The sequence below is a fragment of the Salvelinus sp. IW2-2015 genome, linkage group LG28, assembly GCF_002910315.2.
Source record: "Salvelinus sp. IW2-2015 linkage group LG28, ASM291031v2, whole genome shotgun sequence".
NCBI lineage: Eukaryota > Metazoa > Chordata > Actinopteri > Salmoniformes > Salmonidae > Salvelinus > Salvelinus sp. IW2-2015.
In genome coordinates, this window is record NC_036868.1 from 3,370,300 (window position 1) to 3,389,582 (window position 19,283).

At 43.6% G+C, this 19,283-nt stretch overlaps 2 protein-coding genes and 1 pseudogene across 6 annotated transcripts in view; 2 read left to right on the plus strand and 1 right to left on the minus strand.

Annotated features, from left to right (window-relative positions):
- drc3 (dynein regulatory complex subunit 3) overlaps positions 1-17,578 on the minus strand; it is a 22,977-nt gene extending 5,399 nt beyond the window's left edge. The window contains exons 1-10 of the mRNA XM_070435725.1: positions 17,505-17,578; positions 10,878-10,986; positions 4,639-4,789; positions 4,368-4,484; positions 4,001-4,167; positions 3,672-3,818; positions 2,948-3,067; positions 2,567-2,679; positions 2,156-2,330; positions 440-571 (exon numbers count right to left, since the gene is read on the minus strand). Of these exons, the coding sequence (XP_070291826.1) occupies positions 440-571; positions 2,156-2,330; positions 2,567-2,679; positions 2,948-3,067; positions 3,672-3,818; positions 4,001-4,167; positions 4,368-4,484; positions 4,639-4,789; positions 10,878-10,986; positions 17,505-17,578 (1,305 nt within the window). The remainder of the gene's footprint in view (positions 1-439; positions 572-2,155; positions 2,331-2,566; positions 2,680-2,947; positions 3,068-3,671; positions 3,819-4,000; positions 4,168-4,367; positions 4,485-4,638; positions 4,790-10,877; positions 10,987-17,504) is intronic.
- znf106b (zinc finger protein 106b) overlaps positions 1-19,283 on the plus strand; it is a 129,406-nt gene that overhangs the window by 68,295 nt on the left and 41,828 nt on the right. The window lies entirely within an intron of this gene.
- The window catches only part of LOC111954045 (TOM1-like protein 2), a 28,220-nt pseudogene continuing 23,218 nt past the window's right edge, over positions 14,282-19,283 (plus strand).

Here is a 19,283-nt window from a genome sequence, read left to right on the forward strand (position 1 = left end):
ACACATTGGTGTGGCTGGCTCCGGGTTAAGCGAGCAGTGTGTCAAGAAGCAGTGCGGCTTGACAGGGTCGTGTTTTGGAGGACGCATGGCTTTCGACCTTTGTCTCTCCCGAGTCTGTAGGGGAGTTGCAGCGATGGGACAAGACTGTAAATACCAATTGGATATCARGATATTGGGGAGTAAAAGGGGTCAAAGTAAAAAATGTAATTAAAAAAATTACAAAAAAGGACACATACCCGAGACCCGTGACACAATCATATGAGATCCAACCCAGACCCGTGACATTATTTAGAATTCTGGACCCAGATCGGGTATCTGGTATGAGTACAGGTGGATCCGTAAAAACCTCTACTCCTAACCTCTTGGAAGTTATTCAGTTCAGATTTAAGGGCGACCAATAATGTAGATCTTAACAACACACAGACAGACACACACACACCTCCAGCTGGTCGACTAGCTGCAGCTCCTGGGTCATGAGGCTGTCACAGAGCTGGTTAATCTCCTCGCTGCAGTGGTTCAGCTGGGCCTCCAGGAGACGTGTGTCTGTGGCCTGCTGCATCTCAGACATCACCTGTGTGTGTGGCCACGTGGAGATACACAACATTTACGTGTGATTTGCATGATTTTTTTGTGATTTGTAAGATTTATGTACAGTGGATTTGAAATGATAAAAATAGCACAGTTTTTGTTAAACTGTTGCTATCATGTTTGTATTTCAGCAGTTTGTTATACCATTATCCAGAGCCATATATTTCAGTCATATTTTTGAATATTGTTCTTATTCTAGACATTCAGTTACAGAGCATTATTTAAATATTCCCATGTAATATTAATGGGGCGCTAACATAGCTGCCATAGAATTTGAAAGTTTCATGTAAATACATCACAATGCTCCTTCTAGACATTATATTCCCCATGTTATTTTAATGCAGTGCTACCATGGCTGCCATAGAATGTTGTAGTGTCATGCAAATGCACATCATGCAGAAATCCTCAATTGCCAAACTCTCTAAAGAACATGGCTCTTACATTATCTATGTGTGGCCAAGAAGATATTCAGTGCATATAAATACATTAAATACGTAATATTTGTTCCAAAATAATTCATATGAAATGTATTTTGACACTTATATCCCTCCATAGAGATGGGGCCGATAGGAGTCAGTTGAATTCTATGTGCCATATTCATATTTAGCCTCTGTTGAAGACCATTGTCCAGCCCAAGAACTACATGTACTTTTGTTTTGTTTTTTAACATCTTTGAGATTAACTGTATAATGAAAAGCGCAAATAAATGAAATCTATTATTATTATTATTATAATAAAGCATCTCAGAGTAGGAGTGCTAATTTGGGATTTTTTAAAGCTTTTAGATATTGATAAAGGTTTCATGGGCAGGGAAGAGCTGTAATTATAACAGTTTCCAATTAGACTTGCCAATTGGTCTTGTCACGCCCTGACRGTAGAGAGCTTTTTATGTCTCTATTTTGGTTTGGTCAGGGTGTGATTTGGGTGGGCATTATATGTTCCTTTTTCTATGATTTGTATTTCTGTGTGTTTGGCCAGGTGTGGTTCTCAATCAGAGGCAGCTGTCTATCGTTGTCTCTGATTGAGAACCATACTTAGGTAGCGTTTTTCCCACCTGTATTTGTGGGTAGTTGTCCATGTATAGTTGCCTGTGAGCACTACGTTGGCGGCACGTTTTCGGTTTGATGTTTATTGTTTTGTTGGTGACATCTTATAATAAAGAAGTATGTACGCTCACCACGCTGCACCTTGGTCTACTGTTTCCACCTTAGACGATCGTGACATTAAGATTAAGATCATTAAGATTTGTAGATCTGTCAGTCTGCGCTGAACTGATGCTCTCAAACGTTTCACTGTCAGTGCAAGTGGAAGCCGGTTTTGACTAGATGGAATGCCGCTAATATCAGAAGTTACTCTTCGTAGCATGTTAGGAGAACTTACGCAGCAGGTTAGGAGAATCAATGTAGCAGGTTAGGAGAATTAGGTTAAGGTTAGAAAAWGCRTTATTGTTAGCAAAAATGCAAAAATTCTKCCCGACGCTGCTCGGATATGCACGTTTTGACYTCACTTTGACATTAGCGGCATCCRTTCTTGACATGACCGTAAAAGCTACAGTCCCATGATGCACCTGTCTCCTGGCTTTCTCAAAGTCTGCAGCGATCTGTGCTGCTCTCTGCTGGTTGTCGTCCACGGCTTCTCTGGAACAGTCAAAGAAGGACTTGACCTCGTCTTCCCTCCGGCTGCGCTGTGCCAAGCCAATCTCAAACACCTGCACACACAGCGCCACCAGGTGGCTCTTGTATGTAGGAACAGAGTCAAGGAAGGAGCCTTRGATGCAATAGTAGAATAATCGACTTGTGTTTTTRCCCAGTTTTTTTCTCTCCTTGAAATCCCTATCTTACAACAAGATATATCATTCTACTATTATTTCACCTGCATCTGCTTTTAGCCATCCATCAAATCAAGGGCCAGTTGTCGAAGGGAGAAGGCATGCTCCAAATAGACTGACACTGAGAGAACAGAGTATGGAGAAGGATATGTCTCTAGTAGTACAGACACTCCGGGGAGGTAGGCCAGCTTGGCTGCCTCTGCATCATCTGCGTACATGCTGTCAAACAGATATGGGCCGTTCAAGAGCTCCACAAAGGCATCCTGTAGGTAGGGAAGACACACACACACACACCACACACACACACACACACACACACACACACACACACACACACACACACACACACACACACACACACACACACACACACACACACACACACACACACACACACACACACAACACACACACACACACACACACACACTTAAACAGTAGATGGCAGAGTTGCCCAATGATTTCAAGCTCAATGCACACATGGATGTAGAATGTATGCTTTGCTCTGAATGTAGGTTTTTCGTAGGTTACCCTGTGCAACTGCAGCTCGTCCTCTTGCTCTTGCCTAGCGTCCATCGCCCTTCTCTCCTGGGCCTCATTGTGGCGCATCTCCTCAATGGCATACTGGTATTTTCCAAACGCCTGCTCTCGCTACATAAGGAAATACTTAATGTTCATTGCCCGCCCGAATGGTTGGTAGAGTAAGAAAAAAGCAAGGTATTCATGTAGTCATACAAACTAATGGTATATCCAGTGCAGTGCTTGAAGAAAAATGTATACACTAGACCTTTGGAACTGTTTTCTTTAAATCTGTGGTTACAATATGGATGGGATGTGTAAAGGTATGGCAGTTCAGCAGTTTTGCGATTCTGCTTTTAGTATGGTGCTTATTCAGCTGTCTGRTTCCCAGGGGAAACGTTTGTAATCCATGACTAACCGTTTTGTAATGCTCTCGTTTACATCAACGCTTTAATTCATCAGGACAGGAATGTTCCTGAGCCTAGGCATAAAAAAACTTGTGTTTTGTAAGACTTATGGTATGTTGGTGTGGATACAAGCACATATACAGTATATACTGTACAACCTTGTCAGCCCATTGGTTCTCCTGTGCCTGTCTAATAGGTGCCTGTCTAATAGGTWCAGATCTAGGATCAGCTTCCCCTCCCCGATCCTAACCTTAACCATTAGTGGGGGGATTACAAGACTGACCCAATATCAGTGTCAAGGGGCAATTTCACCCTATTCCGTCACTCACTGTTTGTTCATCCAATAGCCTGAAGTCCAAGTAAACCAACTCTGGAAGGTAGGCAGCAACAAAGATCTTGTAGCGGTCCTCTTTGCAGATGGGGTTTCCAGCTAGGTTGAGAGTGCGCAGGTTCTTGAACTTTCTGAGGTAGATCACCTGGGAATCAGAGGATATGGTTGATTGCAATTCCTACAGTGTCCAGCAAACATGCAATACCAGCCCATACCATGAAAATAACATATTTTGTCACAAATAGTCTACAGTATACAATTGGAGAGTTTACATTCATAATTTGAAACATAAACAATAAATGTAGGTAGTGTATGAAAGTTACTCACATTTTCCAACTGAGCCAGGAAGTTGTTCCCAATAGAGAGAACGTGTAGGTTTAGGAGTGTGTCCATGTTCTCAATGACAGAGATTCTGTTGTTGTAGAGACTCAAGTCTTCCAGCTTCACCAGAGAATCCAACCCCTCGATCCCCTCAATGTTATTGAAGGACAGATCTAGAGGAGAAGAGGAGATAGAGAGAAAGATAATATTGGTCATTAGGCCATAATAGCCTTGTATCAGTGAAGAGCTTGTCTTTTAGTGAAAAACAATAYAGTCATCTTGATATAGCTATATACAGTTTAACACATACATTATCTGTCTAACATTTACTGTATGTGGAACATATTCAGGGTCTGTGAGAGACCTTTCTTACCTAGCCATTTCAGATTAGTGAGGCGCCCCAGTCCTTCAATCTTCTCAATGATGTTATTGTCCAGTTGTAGCTTGGTCAGAGACGTGAACTGCCACAGGTGATCAATCTTCAGGATGTCTATGGACAAAAATTTAAAAAAGGACAAAGTAAGAATAAAAACTATTTCCACTGCAACTATTGCCCTTCTCTCTGTGGACAATGGACATGACATGCCTGCACCAAAAAGTATGCAAATGAAGTGAAGAACATCAACATCTGTCAAATGTCTTACTCTTGTAGTCTAGGCGCAATTGGCAGACTTCGTCATACTGGATGCCCTCCTCCTTTGCAATCTGCCCAGCCTGGTCTTGAGGGCCTTGCTCCTCCACTGCCTTCTGCAGCAGCTCCTCGTCCACCAAACTGGGCTCTGCGGTATCATATACCTGCTCATCCTGCTAATGTCTCTGGATCCCCTGACTCTCTCCCTGTACTGTTACTGTGGGGAAAGGGCAGCTCAATATCAAATGCTGTATTCAATACCACTGTCTGGCGGTGTTGTTTGGTTTAACAAATGTTTTTCTGATTGATAAAACAGTGAGTCTCAGTGTCATCACAATCCTGCCAGGTACGTAGCTTGTAGAGTTGAGTGGCTGTTTTGCAATAACAAATAAACAACAACTGTGTATAATGTATTATGCTAGGTTAACTTGCAACGTTTAGCTACGGTGGCTAGCTATAAATATTGTAAACAACGTTTAAATAGCTAGTATAAAAGTACAGTAACTTAACGTTAGGCTAGCTAATAGTAGCTAGTACTTTTTCAGCAGCAACACAACACAACAAGCCAGAGCTGAGTAACCTAATTTCTGCTCAATTAAAAAGGTATACAGATTGCTCTCTCTCACAAGCTGCTGTTTTGAGAGACCACAAAAAACCAAACAACAAGATAATTTGAAAATAAATGTATGTTTCAGCCTCGTACCTTTCAAACTCACGTCTGCTGCGCAAAGATGTATACTGTTCCTAGCAAACAGGCAGCAGGACTAGCTTCATTGAACACCAAAAGTTGATAGCTAAACCGTTTTAAACCGTTTCACGGAGGATACAGATGCTATATGCGATTTGCGAACCAATGTAAGCATTACTATGAGGTTTCTTTGTGAATATTATGTACTTAAATACAATTATTAGAATTAAGGGGATCATAAATGTTTATCTCTTCTAGTCAGGATCAGAGCAGTATTGGTCAGGATTTCCTGAATGATGCCATGTAACCCACAGTTTATTCTAGCTAGTTTATCCCATCGAGTGCAGTATGTTAGAAATGATCCGGATATTCAGAATCAATTCACTCAAACAACAACAATAGTTTGTAGTACAGAATTGTAGGGAAAGGTTAAAGTAATTTCCCCAAACAACAATACTTATTTTTAATATAAAAAAAAAATATATATATATATATTTTAAATGTAACCTTTATTTAACTTGGCAAGTAAGTTAAGAACAAATTCTATTTACAATGACGGCCTACCCCGGCCAAACCCGGACGACGCTGCCAATTGTGCGCTGCCTATGGGACTCCCAATCACTGCAGGTTGTGATACAGACTGGATACATAACATGAACGAGTAACGTTAAAATCGATCATATCCAGACAAGGCTGGATCTTGTGCATAGAGTGTTGGTGGTGAACATACCCTGGATAGCTGCTAATTTTGATCGACAATAAATCCAGCCATACAGATTGATATCTCAGTTTTATCTTCCAATGTGGTTGCTCAGTGGGAGGGACTTGCAGATAATGCGCCTCTCTTCCAGCTTCTGTCATTCTGTGGGTTATGTTTGTTGTCACAAAGATGGAGTTCTTAACTGGGCAATCCGTACAGCACTCCTGTGGGTCCAGTGCTTAGGTAAGTTACCAGCTATAGATGCTGTTTAATCAGGTCTTATTAAGCCATAATGTAAGGTTTGAATGTTGACTTACATGTGTTATTGTACGGCATTCAGAAGCGAGCTAAGCTAGCTAGCTGTAGCATCATCGACCAGCTACAGTAACCTTATAAATATCGGGTCGCGGTAGCCCATGCAAACGTTAGCTAAGCTTAACTGGAATCAGGTGGCAAAATTTGCTGAAAAGTACAAATTTGCTCCAAATGAAGGAAATGATTTCACGAGGAGTTTTCTACTGGATTCTCCTTTGTTTTGAAATGCAATGATACAACAGCTGATGGGTAACAGTTTTTCAGTTGAAATTGTTTATCAATGACGATGGCTTGCGTCTCATTTGGCCAATAGTTATTTTTAGACACTGACTATGCTTTTAAACTAATTAATGAATTCACATTTCGAACAGTTGGTCTGTATTCTTTAAGCTCTTACACACCACTTAGTGGTACAGGCATGAAATGATAATGGAAGGAGGATAAACGGGAAGATTACGTCATTTGACCTTGACTATGCTAAAAAAGGCAGACAAATCACAATGAGCGTTTCTCACAAATACTATGACACATTAGCAAAAAACACCCTTCAAAGATAGTTCATTGTCAGTAACACTGAGTCATTTGTAAATCACTTCTATTACAAAGAAGATAACTTGCATTGTCAACCACAGGCGGGCTATGTTGCCAAGCTTTTCTGTGATTATCACAAACACAGCTGACCTAGATTTTTATTTAACTCTTTATTTAACTAGGCAAGTCGTTAAGAACAAATTTTTATTTACAGTGACGGCCTACCAGGAACAGGGTTAACTGCCTTGTTTCAGGGCAGAACAAACAGATTCTTACTTTGTCAGCTTGGGATTTGATCCAGAAACCTTTCGCACTTACTAGCTCAAACAACGTTCTAACCACTAGGCTACCTGCCGCCACTAAACCGTGCCCAATATTTTTACATGGGCTCCGTTGTTAGGATAGTAGTTTGGTTAGTTGGGATTGTAATGAWTGGTGATGAGGAAGCTAGTCGACATCCCCCTGTAGCTTCCCTCAAAGTTCCCCCTTCCCCTTAGTGCCCTCCCTCCTGCAGCTCCTAAAGACATAGCTTTTTCCGGGCAGTTTCCTGCTCTGTCATTGGGACGAGGAGCTTCAACAGTGCTTATTTGGACTGAAATACTGACAAGTGTTTATGGGCATTAAAGGCATAAGAAAATTAACATGTTAGAAGCTCTTCTGTGTTCCTGATTAGCCCAATACCTAATGGAAGTGGCATTTTGTGTAGCCTAACCTGTTACTACCTTCAGGCTTTTATTTTCCACCCTGTCTGTATGGTTTATAGTAGCTCTGGTCCAGGGCTTCACATGCGAGTGAGCGTCAGTAAGCCACACATAATGCCCTGGACCAGAGCTAGGTTCATACTGAGGCCTTATACAGTAGGGCACGCAAAATATATGGATAGGGAATGCCTGATTTGATAGGCTTGGTCCACTGTGTAGTGTGCATAGATCTTCTATCTACTGTACTAATAACCATGACAGTTAGCTTTACGAACAGCTCTAAGGCTTTTATAATCACAGTCATAATATCTTAAGGCTCAGTTAGCCTAGTTTGTTTACCCCTGYAACAGGTGTAACTGGCTCAGTCTGTGGACATWTCTCCAGGCCCTGCTTCCGGCCTGTGATTTGGGAGATAACAGAAGGATAATAACTGAGTGATCCCTGCGGTTGGGATTGGTCTAGATGTGGTAAAGCAGGAATAGTTTTTCACTTCTAGGTGAGGGGGGGTCTAGGCTATTTGAGAACTTCTATAGCATCTCCATATTATAAGTTAAAGGTTAAATTTAAAAAAATAGCGTTGTTATAGGCTTGCTGCTTTTGAGGGCTGTTTAACAAGTGTAGACTTCTAAGTTCTGTGGCTATATACTCGGCCTTGCGTTTTATCACTGGTGATAATTTCCATAAGCATCATTGTCTTTTATATAGTTGCCTGGGAGTCTCTGACTCTAAAACTTGATTATTTGGTCCCAAATTGTGAATTTTGGGCTCTTGTTTTTATTGATCGTATATATTTGTTAGTACTGCCCTTTTGAATGTAGTGTAATTCATTTGAAATGTTGTAACTGTAATTTGGTTGAATGGTTCCTAACATTGCTTCAACTGTTGWTCTCAGGGCACCATTGGAAATGAGACCCTGGTCTCAATCGGTTCCCCAGGTTAAATAAAGGTTAATAATATAAAATGTAATACAAGGGACTGTTGCCAACCCCAGGTGGTGCAGACTCTGTGATAAGAGATGATAATGACTGGCCAGAAGGTGGGTGGGGCTGGGCTTGAGATGATGAAGATGTGGTTGTGAATGATTGGATGGGACTGTGGGCTGGAGGTCTAGGTAGGACTTTGAACTGGCCTATGTACCCGCTCAGGCAGGGACTGTGTCCCTCATTGATAGAGATCCACTGATTAATCTAAACAGTCAGCCTCTATCATCACGCAAAACTAAGTGTGATTGGCGATTGCAGAACAATGGGAACATGGCAGAATACTAACCAGGGCTCAGTGGATAAAATAGTTAGGCTATAATATGTTTTAATAAGACATTAGCTCAAACTATACTCAATATCCTATGTTATAAAGGTCTTTGTAACAGTATTCTTACAGTCAAGGCCGTTGCTACAACCATCATTATTCTATTTTATGAAGATCTTAGTACTGTACAGGGCATCTCAATTCACTTTTTGGTCCACCAGTCCACTGTGGCAGGTAGATTTAAACAATAGGCCCGAGGGGGTGTGGTATATGGCCAATTACCAATGGATAAGGGCTGTTCTTAAGCATGACGCAACGCGGAGTGCCTGGATACAGCTCTGGCCTTATTGGGCAATATACCTACAAACACCCAGAGGTACTTATTGGCTATTATAAACTGGTTACCGAATGTAATTAAGAGCAGTACAAAAAATGTTTTGTCATACGTGGTATACAGTCTGATTTACAAGGCTTTTAGCCATCACGGCTTTCAGCCAATCAGCATTCACAGTGCTCGAAGACCACTCAGTTTATATAAAAAAATCTACCAGCCCACTCAGATTTTTCCCCCTGCTAAAATTATACACAAAACAACAAAAAAAAACAGATGAGCATGCTTTGTAATGTTTCTAAAACAATACATGTATTATGGTAAGAAATATGTGTTATATTTGTTAATTCATTTTTTTGTGGACCTGAGTATTAAACCAAACTTTCACAGATGAGACAAAACATTTTCCTGCCATTTAAGGGTGGGAGGTTAACATGTGAGCGCGACTCGAGTCATGTTGAAGCCTGTGAGTCTGACTAGGAGAGGCGTTGTCTTCTCTTCCCTTGCAGTTGAAACTCAAACAATAGAAAAACAACTAGCCTGTGAACAACCCAATGTAGATGGACAAGCAACAAGTCTCACTTCAGTAGACTTTCGGGTCAAGTAATTAGACAACTTATCGGCTGAAGAACAAAATTACTTCTAAAAATTCACCTTCCGCTCAGCTCTTCGCATGCACCCAGCCAGGCAGTGTTCACGCAAGATGGAATAGCTATATAGGATTGTAGTTCATAGACTTCATTTACAGCTATGAAACAAAAGGCAGAAATACTTTGAAAAAAGCTCTGAGCATTTATTTTACTATAAATGTGATCAACTTGACTTTTATTATCAAATGCGAGGAAATGCTGCACTGTGGAGCCCTGACCACCGCCAACGTGGCTGGTGAAATAGTACATTTACCAATGACAAATCTACCCGCAGGTGTTATTTTAGGCCTTGTACTGTATCCTTACTGCTCAAGGTTTAGCTACAACCATAACTATCCTATGTTATAAAGGTCTTTAGTACTGTATCTTACTGCGCAGTTGAGATTTGTATAGCCTACAAACTAGACAGAAGACAAGGTGGGGGGTAAGCTGTCCTCTCTGCATTGTCTCTGAGAGAATCTCCTAGGATGTCACCCAGCAGATTGCACAAACAGTTTCCATGCATTCAGTCCAGTTTCTCATGGTTAGGCATAGCTTTTTCCCAAAAGATGAGATATCGATTGTCTGAAGTTGATAATAGCCACAGTTTACAGCCCCTAGTATGCATCTGTGTGAAATCAATGGGAACATATCATGGGTATATACTCTGGAGGAAGGAAGTTAGCCTGGTTCCAGATTATTTGTGGCTGCCTTATCAACTCCATTGGTCATCATGGTCAAATCTGGGACCAGGCTAGAAGGAAGTTGGTCTGAGGAGGTGACAGAGAAGGGTCTTTCATTGCTGTGAGTGTAGCTACAGGCACAGGGTGTGGCCGGCCCGCCTGCCAGCTGCTTCCCGCGGCAGCTTGGTGCAAGTCTCCTAGATGGCCACCGCTGAACCACCACACCCAGCTAGGCTAAGTCATCTACTACCCATCATCAGTACATTGTCAGCTCAGGAGGAGGCGGTCGTGCTCAGTGCTCACTGCAACCGAGCTTGGGTAGCCAAGCGAGGCGCAGAGTGGCGATGCTTTTAATAATCTTAGGAGCTACTAGCTTTAAATCATCTGCCCCAGTGTGTTATCTCTCTGGTTGAGTGCTCACTGTACTGTGCTGTCCATAAAGGCCTTCTGTCTGTCCGTGTGGATACAGTGCTGGTGGTGAGAGTGGTACCCAACACCACAGCAGCAGCAGGACAGGGGAAAGGGATCAGGTTCACTTCTCACAGAGGAAATGGGAGAGCACTCAGAGGCAGGGCAACAGAACAGGCAGCAACCCTGCTGATGAGGTTTGCATTGTGAATCTTCATTGTCCTTTCTCATTGCCTTAAGTGGCCTGACAGGCAGCGGGTGGACAGGATGAGAGAGAGAGGCTGGGTGGATGTTGTGTGTGTTAGCAAGTGTATGTTTATGTTTGCAGTGTGTGTGCATGTTTATGTTGGGATGTGTGGATGGTGTGTTTATTTGCGGTGGGTGGATTGTGTGTGTGTGTGTGTGTGTGTGTAGCTTGAGGTTTGATACTAGTGAAACTACTCTGTCTCAGAGTACAGTTGGCCTAGATGCTGACTCCATCTCTTTCCCTTTAGCTGCTGAAGAGACAGAGAACCATCATAAAGGGAAAGCAGATAGACATCCGGGAGGAAACGGAACAATCTGCACTGCCATCTCCATTAGTGGAAGGGTTAGTGTAGCTAGCAGGCCCATGGATTTGTCCCTAATGGGTTGGAGCATTCTCTGGTAATAAGCCCTCTATGACGAGATGTTGAAAAGAAGACTATAAGACAGAGGAATAGTTCAGTAACCATGGATACATGAGCCAATTTCAAATGTTTATCTCAGAGCTATGCATTAGTGGATTGAGGAATAGGGAGGGAGAGAGTGAGAGGGAGGAAGACAGACGGTGAGAAAAGAGGGATCTGAAACAGAGATTTGTGGAGTTGGCAGTGGATGGCACAGCCTCCCKCCTGTGTGGCCACGTGACTGGTTGTACTGGTTTCACTCCATGGCACTGGGACACTGTCTGGGGGTGGAGCCTGGGTTGAACTCGCACCCAATCAGTCTCTCTTCTATTTGCAAAGCTCTGGTTGTAATGTCTGTCTTGTTCCATGAATAGAGGCCTCAAAAAGGATGACTCTGAATAGGGCTGTTAAGGTGACCATATTACCGCCACACCGGTGGTCATGAGGGCAGTCAAATTCCACATGACCGTTTAGTCACGGTAATTAGCCTTCTCCATAGCGCTGATGCTGCTGATTGTCATTAGTAGCCTACTAAACTTGCTCACTGCCTGGTACTCAGCATCTATTGTCCTCTAATCACTCTGACATCAATGCAAATGTAATCGAAAATCGAATCAAACATTTCACGTGAGCTCATGTTGCGCAACATTTTCTGTATGCTATGCAATTGTGTGAGAAAAGAGATTTGATGCCTCTTAAAAGAGGAGGGTCCATCAGTTTTTCTATAGGCAAGGCCTACTATATTTATTCATCAACTTCCTAATATTAAGCACATTGACTATCTTTACAACAGGAGTATAGCTACCTGGCTGGCAGGAAATGAACCATGGGAAAAGTGTCTCTACATTGCACTTAAATAGTGATAGATTACTTAATTTTTCTGCCACTGTTTCGAAATCGGTGCATGATAATGGTCCATTCTAAATCAAAACAAATTTCACACATATTATTTAGTATATGTAAAGACAAGATTAAATTAAGAATAGTCTGATGGGTGTTCAGACTATGGGTGATCAAATAGAGAATGACATTTCCCATAGAAGGAAAAACCCTTTTCGAGCAAAATCCACTTTTTGTCCACCCAGATACAAAAATCCTCCCAAGCATACTGCAGATTGGTGGAAAAATATGTCTCAGATTTTGATTAAGAAACAAGAATACAGTCTACAATAATCTCCCTAAGTACAGAGGCAAGCATTGGATGTTTTAAAAAATGATTCCACTTTGATAGTGCATAATGCTGACAAGGGCGGAGCTGTGGTGTTGTTAAACCGTGATGACTATGTGAATGAGATCTGGGGACAATTGAACAATACTTTTTCTTTCAGAAATTGTCACGTGACCCTACACCACTGTTCAAAGATGAGATTCACTGCAAGCTGAAGTCTCTTATGGAAAGTGGAGACATTATGCTAAAGAATATGAGTTCATGAAAGTAGACTATCAATCAGGAGCGTCATTCATGCTTACCAAAAATCCACAAAACGACTGGATAAGCCACCAGGGAGACCTATTGTGGCCTCCATTGACTGAAAATATTTCTGCTTTTGTTGATTTCTTTGCATATGTACATAATTTTATGGACATGATTAACACCCAATATGAATGGGGAGATGCTTATGGCTTGCCTTTGACGTTGAATCACTGTATACTAATATCCTCCATCAGGGAGGCTAGAAGCCATGACCATTACCTCAGTCAACGACCACTGGCACAGTAGCTTGCTGAGATTGTTCTAAGAACTTTTTCATGTTTGAAAATGACATGTTCATTCAACAGAAGGGAACTGCTATGGGTAGTAAAATGGACGAATTATGGCAATCTGTATGTGTTTATATTTTTTAGAAATAGGTTACCCTTCTCCTTTTTCTCCCCAATTTCATGGTATCCAATTGTGTTGTAAATTACTATCTTTGTCTCATCGCTACAACTCCGTACGGGCTCGGGAGAGACGCAAGGTCGAAAGCCATGCTGTCCGAAACACAACCCAACCAAGCCGCACTGTTCTTAACACAGCGCGCATACAACCTGGAAGCCAGCGCGCACCAATGTGTCGGAGGAAACACCGTGCAGCCTGGCGACCTTGGTTAGCGCACACTGCGCCGGCGCGCCACAGGGAGTCGCTGGTGCGCGATGAAGACAAGGATATCCCTAACCGGCCAAACCCTCCCTAACCCGGACGACTCAAGGCCAATTGTGTGTCGGCCCACGACCTCCGGTCGGGCCGGGCTGCACAGAGCCTGGGCGCGAACACAGAATCTCTGGTGGCACAGCTAGCGCTGCGCGATGCAGTGCCTAGACATCCGTGCGCACCGGGGTCGAGAGCCACAAGAAATAGTCATTTTCAGCCCTAATAGATCCATTCTTGCGACATGTATATACTTGCTGGAAACGCTTCATTGATGACAATATTCGTTTATTCAGGGCACAGCGGAGGATCTCTATATCGATTCATCCTTCCATCAATACAACGCAGTGAACATTTGAAATTCACTGTTGTGAAATACGTTTTCTTGACATTTTAAGTAAGAGGAAGGGGGGGGGGGGGTTAGTACGGATCTATACAGGAAGCCGATTGACAGAAAATTCCCTATTACGCGGAGACAGCTTCACCACTCCCATCCCTAAAAAATAACCTCCCATTAGCCATACAGTCGCATGTAGGATTTGTAGTACACAGAGTGACTACCTCAACAAACGCGACCATCTGGATGAGCGTTTTGGACACGGGTACCCAAGGAATGGCTGCATGACGCAAGGGAACGTTATAAAAATATGACCCAGGATGACAGCCTACGCCCAAACCTTCCCGCCATCCTGACCAACGCATTCAATGCTTCCTTCAGTACTCTCCACTTGGTAAACAGATTAACCAACATTATTAAAAAACACTGGTACATCTTGAGCACTGATCCAAACAGGAAAATGACGTTTAAAGAACCCCGTGGGTAGTCTTCAGACGCGCCCCAACATCAGTCAATGGTGGTGAGGTCTGATCTTCCACCAGTGCCACGCAGTACCTTTTCTAGACAATGTGCCGGCGGTAACTATAGATGTGGCGGATGCACCAAATGTAACTTCACGAACAAATACACAATGTTCAGGTCACCCTTTTACGGGCAAGGCCATTAATTAAGGGCAGTTTTACATGTTCCAAAACATATGATATACCCGATCAAGTGTTATTGTGGTCTATGTTATGAGGAAAAAACACAATGAGCTCTGAAAATAAGCATAGCAGAACACAGGAGTAATATCAGGGCCTTTGACAGAGAAACTCTGGCTGCTCATTTCATGGAGTTCGTCACAACATTAGCTCTTTGAGATAGATACATTGGTATGGAACATGTAAGACTCTAGGAGGGCGGAGATACTGATAACTATTATTGAGAGGAGAATTGTATTGGATTTCACCATGTTACGATGTCTCCTAGAGGTCTGATCCAGATTTTGACATAGACCATTTCTTACCTGAATATGTTACTTTACTTTGATTTGTCTTGCCTTCCAGGGTACTCATTGGTCATTTTTTAATGTATATTATTTTCTGGAACCATTACATCTACTCATTGAATTATTAGAGATACACATGTTTTTTGCATCCCCATGCGTCATGTCCACAATGTGAGGTGAAATGTGTATATTTTGGGGATGTGAACACTCAGTGTGTTTGACCTGATGATAGTTTCTTTAGATTAAAGCGGTGAATTGGGAGCTTTAAAGGTGTGCAGGCCTTCTTGTTCTATACTAGAGTCCTTTATTAGCCCAGCACCTATGTTTGTTTAACGTTGTGCATATGACCACAAACTTTTCTACTGACAATATTAGCCTACCACTTGTGAATCTATTATCACTTTCTCAAATCACATTTTATTGTCACAAACACATATTTACGCAGATGTTTTATTGCGGGTGTAGTGAAATCACTTGTAAAAGATGCCAGCTTGTGTGCAGTAAGGCAAAAACAGCACATGCTTTTTTTGTGCTACTTTTTCAATCTAATCATACGCACCTCATGTAGCCTATGTTTTGTTAAGGTTTGTATCACAACTAAAGTGGCCAAATAACGCCTTAAAATGAAGCACATTCATGTTTTACCGCTTTACAACAGGTGTGGAGCCTAACTGTGACATACGCAGCGCGTGACTTTCAGTTGTAGGCTATGTGAGGAAGCCAGGAGATGCTAAATGTGTTTGTTAATTAACGGTCAATTACCGTGAGACCGGCAATTATTTGCTTCCCAATCAACGTTCGGAACAAAATCTCATGACCACAACAGCCTATAACTAGGTCTGGTCCTTTCCTTCTCCCTTTCATTTTCTTCTTTCTCCCTCCTCTTTTCCTCTCTCTCCCTGCCTGTCCGCTTTCCAATCCACTTGAGGAGATTAGTGGGGCGTGAGTGGAGATAGCAGTGGTTAAGACTAACACACTTAATGCTCTGCTGTTCACACACTGGGCCTGAGCAGCTAAACACTGTGTCATGCTGTTTACCTTGGCTTCTCATGTTCTGACATGTTGTTAGCAGAATATTGTCTTGGTGTACACAGGAAATACATTATTTGAGTAATATTTAAGGTTAGAGAGGTGGTGTGTTAAACAAATATAAAGAAGAAAAGTGTGTGTGTTCTCATACTGTGTGTGATTTGAAAGGAGAGAAACAGACACCAAAGCATTATTCTTCACACACAGTGGCCTCAGTGTGTAGACTGTGATCTGACGGGTTGGAAGGAGAGGGAGGTAGAGGCCAGAACAGGACACATAGCCCAGAGAGAGGTGCCTGGCCTGGGCATGCCACACTGCTCTGAGCCCTGCGCTGGAGGTGGAAATGTTTGAGTGACTGAGCTAACCTAGAGCTAGTCGAGTCATCATGACTAACTTTTAAACATTTTAACTCTTAGCTCTGTGTTTTGACTCTAAATACATTTAGCTCTTGCTGGCTCAGTTTCCTTATTTTCTGCCAGCAAGAACAGGAGTGAGACTAGGTCTGCGTTCCAAATTACACCCCAGTTCCGATATGTATACGCATCTACTTTCGACAGGCTCAAAGGAATTGTGTTCCATGTGGGACACACACAGTTCTTTAATCTGTTTCATGGAGGGATGAATTCAGCACGGTAATTGGTCGACACCTAGTGGTAGTGGACTTCCAGACGTCAGCTCAATTATGTCATTATAAAACTTCAATGTTACTGTGTTGAAAACCAATAGCCCAAATCCTGTCACATGTTTCCCTCCATTACGTTCCTCTCTAAGACAATGCAGAGAACCATGATCCTGTTTGAATAGGTTAAATGCATCACACATGAGGTGATTGGTGAAATCACACAGTGGAAGCCTTGCTCACACCTATCCGAGCATGTTAGATCATCAGACATCAACCTGCGTCAGGAAGGGAGGAAGAATGCATTTTTAACATCTGAAAATGCCTAGGCCTACACTACAGTTATCAAATGAGACACGTCAAGACAGAGAGATTGGTTATTACAGAAAACTGTTACTGTTATCTCTTTTTTACGTGCTTGGTTACACAACTTTTTCTCATGCCCACAGTAATGTTACATAAGCCATGGAGTTTAGGCTAATTAGTGCGGCTTGTTGAGGTAAGGGGACAGGTCACAGCGCAGTCAGACTGAAATATAGCCCAAGGCTTAGGTGGACAGTGGGTTGGCAGAGTACTGACTCTAGGTCTGTTATAAACCTGTTTTACATCTCCCTCTTGTCAATCAATCATTAGGCCTCATTTATTTATTTATTTTACATCAGCAGTTGTCACAAGCTGCCCAGCCTAGACCCCACAGAGCAAGGAATAAGCAGAAGTGAAAGCACCAGGTAGAACTCCTAGAAGGAAGAAACTAGGTAGGAACCAGTCCCAAAGGGGTGGTTTCATCTTTTTGGGTTGTACCGGTTATTCCTATGGGGTTAGGTGTTGTCACCGCTCGTCTAGGGGAAACTTCCTACTACTTAGTGTCCCTTGGCTCTAATGAGCAGGCTTGTTTACTTGCTGCTCTGTTTCTTTTCCAGAGAAGGCCACGGATTGGCGGCCTGCAGGCTGAGGACTGGGCGCTCAACCATGAGATCTTGTGACATCATCAATGAGACGGAGGAAGGGTGAGCTACGACTACAATCAGAATACTCCACACTTTCAACCTGACTGGTTGACTGAAAGACTGACTGACTGAAAGACGGACGACTGACTGACTGACTGAAAGACGGACGACTGACTTGACTGAAAGACTGACGACTGGCTGGCTGGCTGGCTGGCTGGCTGCTGCTGGCTGACGGATTGACTGACTGGCTGGCTGGCTGACGGATTGACTGACTGACTGACTGACTGGTTGAAAGACTGACTGCACTGAGAGTTGGAAACTTGACTACTGACTGACTGAGATGACTGACTGCTGACTGAGATGATGACTGACTGGCTGAAAGATAGACTAACTGATTGGCTCATCTGGCTGAAGACGGGCTCACTGGCTGACTGAAAGACTGACTGACTGATGAAAGACGGACTGGCTGACTGACTGAAAGACGGACGGGCTGAAAGACGGACGTGGGCTGAAAGACGGACTGACTGACTGACTGATTGACTGACTGGCTGAAAGATGGACTAACTGAATTGTCTCACTGGCTGACTGAAAGACGGGCTCATGGCTGACTGAAAGACGGCTGACTGAGAGACGGGCTTGACTGAGAGACGGGCTGACTGAGAGACGGGCTGCTGAGAACGACGGGGCTGAACTGGAGACGGGCTGACTGAGACGGGCTGACTGAAGTACGACGGCTGACTGAGTACGGGCTTGACTGAGAGACGGGCTGAAAGACTGAATGACTGACTGACGGACTGAGACTGACTGACGAACGGACTGAAAGACTGACTGACGGACGGACTGAAAGACTGACTGACGGACGGACTGAAGACTGCTGACGGACGAACTGAAAGACTGACTGAGGACGGACTGAAAGATGGACTAACTGATTGGTCACTGGCTAGAAAGACGGGCTCAACTGGCCGACTGCAAGCACGGCCGACTGCGCGAGCCAATGCATGACGGCCGACTGCAATGACGGACGATGCAGACGGGCCGACTGCAAGACGGGCCAGACTGCAAGAGCGCGACTGCAAACGGGCCGACTGCAAGACGGGCCGCGAAAGACGGCGAACTGCAGACGGCCGACTGCAAGACGGCCGACATGACTGCAAGAACTGGACACGACTGCAAGACGGCCGACTGCTGAAGACGGACCGACTGACTGCAAGACGGACCGACTGACTGCAGACGGACCGACTGACTGCAAGACGGACCGACTGACTGCAAGACGGACCGACTGACTGCAAGAACGACGCTGACTGGCTGACTGAAAGACGGACCGCTGACTGCATGACTGAAAGACGGACGATGAAAGACGGAACTGACTGACTGAGATTGACTGCTGGCTGAAAGATTGGACTAACTGATGGCCACTGACTGAAAGCGGGCACTGGCTGACTGAAAGAAACGGTGACACTGCTGAAAGACGGACTGACTGACTGACTGACTGAAAGACGGACTGGCTGACTGAAAGACCGGATGGACTGACTGAACAGACGGACTGGCTGATGACTGAACGGACCGCTGACTGACTGAAGACGGACTGGCTGACTGACTGAAAAGACGGAACCTGAAGCGACTGACTGGAAGACGGACTGGGGGACTGACATGCACGGAAAGACTGACTGGCTGACTGACCTGAAAGACGGCGACGGACAGACTTGACTGAAAGACGGGACTGGACGGA